At 34.4% G+C, this 11,903-nt stretch overlaps 1 protein-coding gene across 1 annotated transcript in view; it reads right to left on the bottom strand.

The window, feature by feature from the left end:
* Nucleotides 1–11,903, bottom strand: part of LOC106881660 (nuclear pore complex protein Nup205) — a 331,146-nt gene that overhangs the window by 225,491 nt on the left and 93,752 nt on the right. The window contains exon 9 of the mRNA XM_052973459.1: nucleotides 10,822–10,884. Coding sequence (XP_052829419.1) covers nucleotides 10,822–10,884 — 63 coding nt within the window. The remainder of the gene's footprint in view (nucleotides 1–10,821; nucleotides 10,885–11,903) is intronic.

The following is an 11,903-nucleotide window of genomic DNA, read 5'->3' as shown; positions in this document are numbered from 1 at the left end:
GGGGGGGGGGGGGAAACACACACAAAAACATATCCTGGTGTTGGATATATAATTTAATGAAGCAAGGAGGAAAGAAAGTATTTACATGATGCACTACAATATTACTATTACATAAGACTCAATGGCACACAGTGAACTGCTTACCAACCCGAACTGCCAGTCACTCACAGTTCTTTATTTTATAACGATAAGTCAATCCACTTAGTCACTTGAGGGGTGGTCAGAACCCTTCCGCAACATCTCCCCTTTTTAGAATTAGTCACCCCTATCTTCTCCCTTTTGAGAATTGAACTCTGCACAGAGTTTTTATATCTCCTATGTTTAGGGTCTAATTCCAGTGTTTCTGTTCTTTTCTGTTTTCTGATGCTAGAACATGTAGTTTCAAATAGTTTGGGTATGGGTACCTCAAACATATACAATACTTTCATGGGGATTTCATTTCTCGTGACTGTTTTATCAGTGTATCTTTTTTAAAATTGGTTAATATGTCTTTTCTTTGACAATTTCTTCCTTTTACCAGGAATAACATTCTTCCAATTTGTTTAATAATTACACTGTCCTTCCGGCTTTCTTTACCATATCTACAGGTTTAAAAAAAAAAAACTTTGTCACCTAACTTAAAGAATTTTGAAGTGTTTTGTTTTATTTGCCTTTATTAGTTTCACTTGATATCAGTTTATCAAAGGCAGAGCTGACTTTTCTAGCAAACATCAATTCTGTGGGTGACATTCCCAATGGTGTATTTGGATAAGGTGTTACTTGGTACACACTCAGAAATGGTTGAAGTGCAAAATAGTCCATCACTTCATTGTTCGCTTTTTCAACACCCTCCTGAAAGTGTCAACAAAACGCTCCGCTTGTCCATTTGACCTAAGATGATATCGCGGAGTGGTCACATGTTCGATAATGAACATTTCACAAAATTTTCTGAACTCATCTGAAGTAAATTGAGTTCCATTATCAGACACAATGGTATCAGGAATACCATACGTAGTGAACAATTCATGTAAAAAGCTTATTGTAACCACAGATGTCAACTTTTTACATTTACACACTTCCGGCGACTTTCAAAAACAGTCCACCACAACAAGGTAATATGGAATCTTAAGTGAACCTGCATAATCAACATGCTGTCTGACCCATAGGTATCTGGTTTTGCCCATAGTTGCCATTTAGGGGTAGGCATTTTTGCAGCTAAGGAACACCCTCTGCATGCTTTCACCAATTCCTCAATGTCACGGTCCATTGTTGGCCAATATACATAACTTCTCATTAATGGATTTCATTCTGAAAATCCCTGGGTGACCAATATGAAATTCTTTTAATAATCGCTTTTGTAGTGTGACTGACACTACGACTCTTTGTGCATACATCAACACATTGTCACACATTGAGAAAAGGTATGCATTTGTGTTGTGCATATTTTTATCTCTTTTAGCCTTTAGCATTTCTTTCATTATTTTTATGAATTTATCGTTTTCTCATTTTAATTTTATGTCTTGTGAAGTACCTGGCAGTTCACAAATGACATTACACAAAACATTTTTGATTTAATTTTCCACTCACATAGCAGCAATCACAGTATCTTCAAATGGTTCGGCATTTTATGAAATCAGCCTTGATAAACAATCCACATGGCATAATTACCTGGATGGTATATACTTAATCTTGAAATCGTACTATAATGATATCATACGCCAGCACTGTAACCTATTAGCAGTATGGGTAGGGATTCCTTTTTTTTAACCCAAATATTGATATCAGATGATGATCAGTCTGTAGATGAAAACATTTACCGTGTGAAAAGTCTGAGAAATTTTCTACAGCAAAAATAATGACGAGAACTTCTTTTTCGATTTCACTATGATTTTTGCCTGCTGATATCAAGACACATGAGACATGAACCACTACCTTCATGTTACCATCTTTATATTTATGTACCATTACTGCTCTTATACTGCACTCAGAAGTATCTGAAGCTACAACAATCTCCGCTGCAGGATAGAAGTATCGTGACAAAAATTGGATATTAACATTTTTAAAAATTTCATCAAACATCTTTTGACAATTTTCCAACCAATTCCACTTCATATCTTTTTTCAGCAGATTATTCAATGGAACCCTTACCTTATGCATGTTTGGAATATAATTTTGGTAATAATTTGCTCGTTCTAAAAATGCTTGTAAGGTAATTATATTTGTCGGAGGGGTTATATTTTTAATTGCGTCTACCCATGTCCATTTCTGTCAATGATTTGTCCTAAACATCTTATTTTCAGTAAGAAAAATTCACATTTTTCTTCACTCAATGTAAAACCGTAATCCCTAATTTTTTCGAATACATATTTTACGTGCTATACATGTTGGTCCTGGGATTCGCTTTCAACAAGTATATCATCCAGATATGGAATTGCAAATTCACAGTCTACTAAAATTGCATCTATAATCTGTTAGAAAAATTGCTAGGGCAACTTTTAAGCCAAATGGTAACATGTTCTATTTATACATTCCTTTGTGTCTGTTAATTGTTAGGTATTTAGAGTAGTCATCATCTACTCTAATTTGTAGGTATGTGTCAGAGAAATTCAATTTAGAAAATATTTTGCCACTGTTTAATTTCACAAAAATATCCTCCAGAGTAGTTAATGGATAGTGGCATGTTCTAAGACATTCATTAATTCTAAGTTTATCTGTTCTAACACTGCAAATGTTTAAATGTCAGTATGGCATTTTCTTTTATTTGAAAGTTTGCCTTCGTTTTAGAGCACAGACCTAATTTACCAGACAGAACTTCAGGAAAAATATTTTAAAAACTCTTTTCAATTCTTCTAACAAGTTATTTGTCCTGGTAGAACAACCATTCACATTTTTACAGGAAATATTTATGGGGAGGTCCCATAAATTAAATAATTGGATCTAGTCCATTCTGATTAAACTTGTGGTATCATTTAAGACAAAAACTTTAGCTCTTAAGGCTTTTTCATGAAACGTAATGTTACTTATCAATTCACCCTTAAAATATAATTGTTTTCCTGAAACACCACGGGCAATTTTTAAAGTTCCATTCAATTTAGGTCTCCTGATTTTTTTCCATGTATTTGTGTTAATTACTTACATATAGGTGACTGTATCCAATTGTAACTTTACATTGGTGTTATTAATTTTTACAAATTTTCTTTGAGACTGGTTTGTATTTTTTGTCACTGATAACCTGTTTACATGATTTTTTTCAGTTGCACTGTTTTTCTAGGTTTTGTTTCAGTGTGATTTTTTTTTTTTTTTTTTGGCCTATCTTAGCACACTTGAAGCACTTTATATTTTTAAACGGACAGTTACTTTTAAAATGTAGACCACCACACCCATAACATGGATTTGGTCTTGACATTTTTTTTCTCTTTTTCTTATTCATTACCAGTCGATATATTTGAACATACAAGCAATCTTTCTCCTGAATTTTATTTGCGTCATGCTGTAGATTTATAATCCTCTGACATTCTTCTGTTACTGCTCGTTGAGTTGATTTTAGGTTCTGTTCTAATTTTGTAAATATCTGGAAACGTATATCTGTGTCTTTGCTTGCAGTAAGCACTTGAACAAAAATTAAACACTTGAACATGTCTGGGGTCAACTCATTCAATTCGTCCTTAAAATATAACTATTTTCCAATTTTCGAAATTTTATTTAATCTAGGTCTCCAAATTTTTTTCCATGTATTTGTGTTACTTATTGATATATCAGTGCCTGTATCTAACTGTAAATTTATATTTCTGTTATTAATTTTTACATACACAAATTTTCTTTGAGACTGGTTCATATTTTTTTTTCTCACAGATAAACTATTTAAATGATTTTTTTCAGTCAAGCCATTTTTTCGGTTTTGTTTTACAGTGTGATTTTTTTATGGCCTATCTTACCAGACTTGTAGCATTTTATATTTTTAAACAGACAGTTGCTTTTAAAATGTAGACCATTCCGTCATAGGTGACAAAATCTTCATCATCTTTTTTGACCAAATTTAAATATTGCCAGCAAGTATTGAACAGGGAACTTCTTTCACTTAAAGAATTTGGATAAAAAATTATTTCAAAACAAATATCACCTGGCTTCTTCTGCAAAATATAATTACTATATTTTACGTGTTCGGCAGGGATAACTTTTTTGAAAGGAGTCGCACTGTTTTTCTCATCAGACCATCTTTTACATTCTTTTTTGAAGATTTCTTTGTATCTTCGAAAATATGCAGAGAAGGTAATCCCTTCTTCTGGAATATAGCTGAATTCGTCAATTGAATTTGCTACAGTGTCTAGCAAGTATGCACCTGAAGTATTTTCAGACTTCAACATTAGTTCCAGCAACTGTTGGTTTTGTTGTTGCTGTTGCAACAGCACTACCGAAGTCAATAAGTCTTTCATGTTAAAATGACTTATTCTTTGGTTTTGTCCAATGCAAGCTTCGAACAACTCCTCACCATTTTTATATCCTGGTGTTGGATATATAATTTAATGAAGCAAGGGATAGAAAAAGTAGATGCACTACTATTACTATTACACAAAACTCAACACTCTATATCAATGGCTCACAGTGAACTGCTTACCAACCTGAACTGCCAATTGTTCGCAATTCTTTATTTTATAACAAGGAGTCAGTTCACCTTTTAGTCACTTGAGGGTTCGTCAGAATCCTTCCACAATACACACGCACACACACATATATATATATACACATACATACGACAGGCTTCTTACAGTTTCTGTCTACCAAATCCACTCACAAGGCTTTGGTCGACCCAAGGCTATAACAAAAGACACTTGCTCAATGTGCAACACAGTAAGACTGAGGCCAGGACTATGTGCTTGGGAAGCCAGCTTCTTACCACAGAGCCATGTTTGCACTATACACGTGCGTGCCTGCGTGCATGTGTGTGTGTGTGTGTGTGTGTGTGTGTACACCAAGGCTAACATGAAACCAATAAGAGAAACTACTGAAGCAAGATGGAAATGGATGGGTTTAGTTTATCGGTATAAACCAAACTCAATTGTCAGGATCGCCTTGCAATAGGTTCCACAAGGTAAAAGAAAACATGGCTGAACAAAGGAAACATGGTAAAGATCAATAACAAAAGATCTTAAAAGCAGAAGGTTAACAATGGAACAAGCTTTCAGTGTTAGAAGGTGGAATGATCTTGTTGTCACCTCAAGTGCTACAAGGCACAATGAGAACCAAATGAATTAATGAAAAAAAATATATGATGATGATGATATATAAATTTAAATAATAAGGGTGACAAATTGAATACTAATTTGATTAATATCAATTTAAAACCAGTGGCCTAGCAAACTGAAAAATCTGAAGATTCAGAAAAAATTATATTACATACAAAATTATATTACATACATAAATTGATATTAATCAAATTAATATTCAATTTGTCACCCTTATTATTTAAATATGTTCTCTAACCAGCAAAATTCACTGCAGAGAATTATTTTCTGCAGAATTATTTCCGGTATTTGGCGTGCCAAAACGAAGACATTTGAAATATAACCCCAATGTATTCAGTAGAACTATATACATGTTCAATTTCATGCGGACATCTCCTGTATAGGTCTTCAAATTATATTGAAAAGAACGATCATATTGAAGGGTTGCAGACAGTTACATAAGCAATTAGTTAACAACAAAACCGGTCTATGATTAATTCTTTATATTTTGTATCTTTTCATTTGTCTTGCTCGCTTACGTTCTGGTGTTTGCTGAATTTTCTTAAGAACATTCTTCTTAGTGGTCAGACCATAGTTGGTCTTCATCTAGCAAAAGGGTCATCCTTCTTATATGTATGTAATATAATTTTTTCTGAATCTTCAGATTTTTCAATTTGCAAGGCCACTGGTTTTAAATTGATATTAATCAAATTAATATTCAATTTGTCAACCCTTACTATTTAAATTTAAATAACTATGTTCTCTAACCGGCAAAAATTCACTGCAGAGAAATATTTTCTGCAGAATTATTTCCGGTATTTGGTGCGCCAAAACGAAGACATTTGAAATATAACCCCAATGCTTCCCTCCAAAGACTTAGGGAGGGGCATAGAGGATTATAACTAAACACACATATTATCATTTATTATGTTACATTCAATTCGATTCACCATATATTATTTATTTCATTATCCATCATCTTTTCCTTCACATTTCAGGTATATTGAAGACACTTTTTATCATTGCGTCAATCTATGTAAATAAAGTGTTGGTGAAGGCAATGAATTGTCAGACTTATTCAAAAACTAAAGTTAAAAATTTATATTATAAATATGAAAAATAAAAATGATAAAAAGTAAGCATAAAATATAAAAATAAAGTTAAAAGTTAAAATTAAGATTTGAGTATCTATAGTGTTAATGAAGATATATTCCCATTGAGACCTGTGGAAAAACTTGAAGGACCTAAGGAATCTCTGTACACATGTAGAGAAGGCTTCGTGCAGTTTATTTAGTATCCATGTAGGGTTATGTATGTGGGTGTACCAAATAGGGAGTGTGCCTAAGCTAGATGTTAGTGATAATCCAAAGTGTTAGCTTTCTTACACTTCAACATGTAGAAGAATTTGAAGGACCTAAAGCATTTGTGTATACACATGGAGAAGGCTTTGTGCTGTTTATTTAATAACTGTGTAGGGTTATGTAACAAGATATATAGGGATTCCTTCAGACATAACCAACATGGAGCATGCTGGCCCTGATATGGAGAACCAGAGTTTATGATGGACTATGTTATGCTATAAGGTATCTTCATTATCTTAAGGTAATGCACATGGTGAGCTAGAGAAGTTGATTTGCTATGTACTTCAAACTTGAACAAATTTAGAGGCATCAAATATCATGGCATTAAATTAATCATAAAATCATATAGTACCTAATGGAATTGTGAAGTTAAACCTTCTGCAGTGAGTTTGCAACGGACATTTATTCATAGATTTGCAGCTATGTGAATTGAATGTTGTGTGATTTGAGCAAGTGCTGGGGTTTAGGGCAGTTCTCTCCAGTCCAATCCCAGCATATTCATTATTATCAATGTCATTTTGTACCATTAATGTATGGATTAGTAAATGAGATCATAGATATTCCAGATTCCTGGAAAAGACTAAGTGCACTATTTCATTGATTGGTATCAGAAACTCTATTACCATAACTGGTACTAGAAACATTGATACTATTATTATCATCATTATTATTATTATTATTAGCATTATCATATACATACACAAATAACAGATGGATTGTGGTTCACTACACCTGTTTCAGATACGTTTTTTCTTGATGAACAGAAGTGTTACATCATGCAAAAAAAGAATTCATCACATGAATACAGGTAAGAATTAAACATTTTGATGAAAATGCATTTTTCTTGATGTAACACCCCTCTTCATCAATAAAAACACATCTGAAACAGCTGTAGTGAACCACAATCCATCTGTTTGCATTTATTTATCCTTCATCTACCTTGGGACCTGCAATTCATTTGCATCTATAGTCTATAGACTGCAGTGCAATAGAAGCAGCGAGTGCATCCATGTGTGACCTTGATGACTCGTGCATTCAGTCAGCCATTTGTTAATGTATGCACAACCAGAGTACAAATCCGTGTTTACTTTAATAAGTACATATTTGTCTTTAAATACTGTTTGTACATGATAGCGCTCTCACCAACCTGACCTTGATGCTTTACTTATTTAAGTACCTGTGTCCGCATGGATGATGGTTCACTTGCATTTAATGATTCTGCAAAGAAAGAGGCTTAGAAATGCCAATATGAAAGTCTGCTAAATTTAGAGAATGAATGAGAGAAGAGTCTGCCAAATGTTGACCCAACCAAGGGACCAGCTATCTGAATCAACAGTAACTTGGTAGATAATGCAGTCAAGAATAAGAAGACAGGGAAAGCCCCCAACCCATCAGGAATCACCGCTGAGATGCTTAAAATATCTCACAGACTAGAATATAGCCTAGGTACCTGTATAGTTAATCGGGTTGTCCATAAGGGAGTAATACCCAAAAACTGGTGTAGCAGCCTTATAGTCAACCGCTACAAAAGCAAAGGACGCCTTTGGCAAGAATAATTATAGAGGTGTCAATTGTTGGACCAGGTGATAAAAGTCACAGAAAGGGTCATAGCTCAACTAATTAGAATGAGAGTTAGCATACATGAGATGCAGCTTGGATTTGTGCCAGGCAGGAACATGACTGATGCTATATTCCTGGTTAGGCAACTGCAGGTGAAATATCTAGCTAAAAATAAGCCCATGTACCTGGCTTTTGTCAACATGGAGAAAACCTTTGACAGAGTCCCCTGCTCCCTTATCTGGTGTTCAGTGCAGAAGCTAGGAATGGATGAGTAGTTGGTGAGAGCTGTACAAGCTATGTACAGGGATGCTATCATTAAGGTGAAGATTAACAATGAGTATAGCAATGAATTTAGGGATTCACTAAGGATCAGTCCTCAGCCTCCTCTTGTTTATCATAGTCTGCAAAGCAATAACAGGAATTTAAGACCAGCTGTTCCTGGGAACTCATCTATGCTGATGACTTTGTATTTATAGCTGAATCACTACCAGAACTAGAGAAGAAATTTCAGATGTGGAAGCAAGGTCTAAAATCAAAGGGACTTAGAGGTAATTTAGCAAAAACTAAAGTCTTAGTGAGTAGGAAAGCAGACAAATCACAAATCCCTTCATGTAGATGGTCCTGCTAGATCTGTAGGAAAGGTGTAAGTAGAAACTCCATAAGATGTACCCAGAGTAAGCCATAGATACATAAGAGGTGCAGCAATATCAGAGGAAGGTTAACAGGGAAAATGATTTTGTGTAAGGTGCACAGGTACAATAAACACTAAAAATGTAGACTTCTTTAAATGCCAGGGGGAAAAACCAGAAGTGGTTCATAGCTTTCCTTACCTAGGTGACCAAGTGAGTAGCGGAAGATGTATGCTCAGAGAGCATAGCTGCTAGAATAAGAAGAGGCTGGGAAAAGTTCAGAGACCTCCCACCTCTGTTGGAAACAAAGGTAAATTGTATGATGCCTGAATATGAATAGCCATGCTATACAGCAGTGAAACATGGGCTGTGAACAGTGAGGACATGCGTAGGCTTGAAAGAAATAAAGTTAGTATATTTCGCTGGACGTGTAATGTCAGTCTGCAGGCACAACAGAGTGAAAGTTTCTTGAGAAAAAAGTTGGGCATAAGAGGCATCAGATGTGGTGTGCAAGAGAAACAATCATGCTGGTATGGTCATGTGATGTATATGGACAAGGACAGCTGTGTGAAGAAGTGCTAAACTCTAACAGTAGAGGGAACCTGTGGAAGAGGTAGACCCAAGAAGGCACAGGATGAGGTGGTGAAACCTGATCTTTAAACGTTGGGCCTCATGGAGGCAATGACACGTGACCAAGACCCTTGGCAATATGCCATGCTTGAAAAGACTTGTCAAGCTAAGTGAAATCGTAATTGTGGCTGATGCCAGAGTCGCACAGCTGGCACATAAAAAGCACCATATAAACACTAGACACCATATAAACACCAGATAAAAACTTGAGGAGACCTGTCAAGTCAAGTGAGTTCTTAATCATGGCTGATACCAGTGTGCATAACTGGTGCCTGTGCCAGTGACATATAAAAAGAACACCTACTGTCACACAATCAAAATCTTCAAGCTACAAGATAATGAATGATAAATTCAGAACAATGTGAATCAATAAGCATTATAGCTGACAAAATAATCTAATTGCTAGAGTTTTAAAAAAGGGTATGTAGAAGACAATTTAATTTAATATACTTTTCTGTTAGTAAATATGTTTCTTTTTTTACATACACATACACACACACACACACACACACACACACACACACGCACACAAACAAACAAACAGAGGTTTGCTTGATGCGGGTGGGTTAAAGATTTAAATAGCAAATTTTGTTGTTGCTGGTGATGTTTCTTAAATTCCAGCAATGGACCACTGCATCATCATTCCATAAAATGTGTTTATGGGGGGTAAAAAAAAATTTTAGCACCATCAATACATGTCAGAGTAACAAAAAAACTAGGAAGGTTCTAGATGGTCAAGGGATGTGCTAGAAACAACTGCTAAATCTCCCTTAAATTACCTTATTTTGAAATAACAAACAGAAACCAATTACAGATCCACAGTCCATATTTTAAAACTTAGATTAAAAAAAGAATTTAAAAAAAAAAAGAAATTTTAAAATTTATGGGGAGGGCTCCAGCTTAATGAAAAAAGTTTTGAAGATTCCACTATAGTTCTTAAATTACATTTCATTCTCTGTTTGAAAATAAAGGCAGTGGGGATTGTAATTGCCCATTCTTTTTTATATATATATATAAACCTTCAAGCCTTCTCCCCTAATTTTAAATTCATAGTGCAAAACACATTGGCACAAATCAGAACTATGTGGGACAGGAGAGTGGTTGAAAAAAATTCATAAATTTTCAAAAATATTTTTCACATATAATGAAATACAAAATTTTTCTGCTCAAGTATTCCAAAACTCAGAAATATATAACTTATTTTAAGCAAAAGGGGAAGTTTTTAAGAGTACTCTTATCAAAACATTTTACATTCCCAAGGTACTGTTTCCACTACAATTGCTGAAAACCACAGTCTTTGTATTAAACATTACACACAAACATACACAGAATTTGCCTCTTAATTAAGGTCTTCCTTTCTGTTAAGCCTGACAACCAGGATACAACTATCATATACAAAGCACACAAAATAAAAGTAAGATGTGAAATATGAATTTTTACCTTGAGTGGCATGTGAACAATAAAATCAGTCAGCAGACCATGAATACGAGAAACAAAAAACTCCTACAATAAAACAAGAGTATTTTATTTTAGCCAGGGTGAAGTAAAACTTTATCACACAGACATAAAGACAAAATTTTTAAATTTTTACTGTACAGTGGACAAAATTAATGAAATCAATTCATCACATCTCCAAACCTCAACTAGGTTCGGCCTATTGACACATGTAATAATGCAGTTCATATACATAAATATTAATGACAAAAGTAAACTAATATAATTTTTTAAGAATACTTTTTCTATATTATTCTGAAATTTGGTAGGAAATCTGGGATTCAAATTTTCAAGTAGATAAGGGTGCTAATTTGTATATTGCAGTGTTTTTATATATTACAACTCTTTTTTTTTTTTTTTACACCTTAAACACTAATAAAATTACTTACTGTATTTCCCGGCATTGAAGATGCTTTGTCCTCGAGGACAAACCCTAATTTTGATAACCAAAATTAGAAAATAAAATAATAAACATAAAAATAAGGGCCTGGCATTTTGGGCCTTGTTAGCTTTACAGATGCAATGAAAAAAAGCACAACTGTAACATCCAGCACGCCACTAAAAATCTTTGTAGCATTTATTTTGGCTGTTTGTCAACACTTATTTGCATCATTCCTTACGTTGGCTAACCATGACTGTCGCCCATTGTAACCCTACGCTCACGTCTGTAAAACTAACAAAAGGCAGCAGTCATCTACCTTACAAATTTCAGTAATGTCAGTACAGAGACATGATATGTTGAGTTTACTCTCAAAGTTTACACCTACTGTTACGCGCCCACTGTAATACTGAAACTACACCAAGACAGGGAAAGATTCAGAAGAGGGGATAGGAGGGATGCACCAGCACCACCAGCAACAACAACAACAACCAAGAAACTTTTCAAATTTGATTGTCTTGTTTTAATATGCATGACGGAAAGCATATTTTTGTACCAGCAACAAACAACCCTCAGTATAAAAATTGATTTTTTCAGTATCTCTGAACATATTACACTATCATTTCATTGATCAATTGCAATGAATCAG

This window comes from Octopus bimaculoides, chromosome 15, assembly GCF_001194135.2.
Source record: "Octopus bimaculoides isolate UCB-OBI-ISO-001 chromosome 15, ASM119413v2, whole genome shotgun sequence".
Lineage (NCBI taxonomy): Eukaryota > Metazoa > Mollusca > Cephalopoda > Octopoda > Octopodidae > Octopus > Octopus bimaculoides.
Note: the sequence above shows the minus strand (reverse complement) of the source record. Positions and strands in the feature narration are given on the sequence as shown.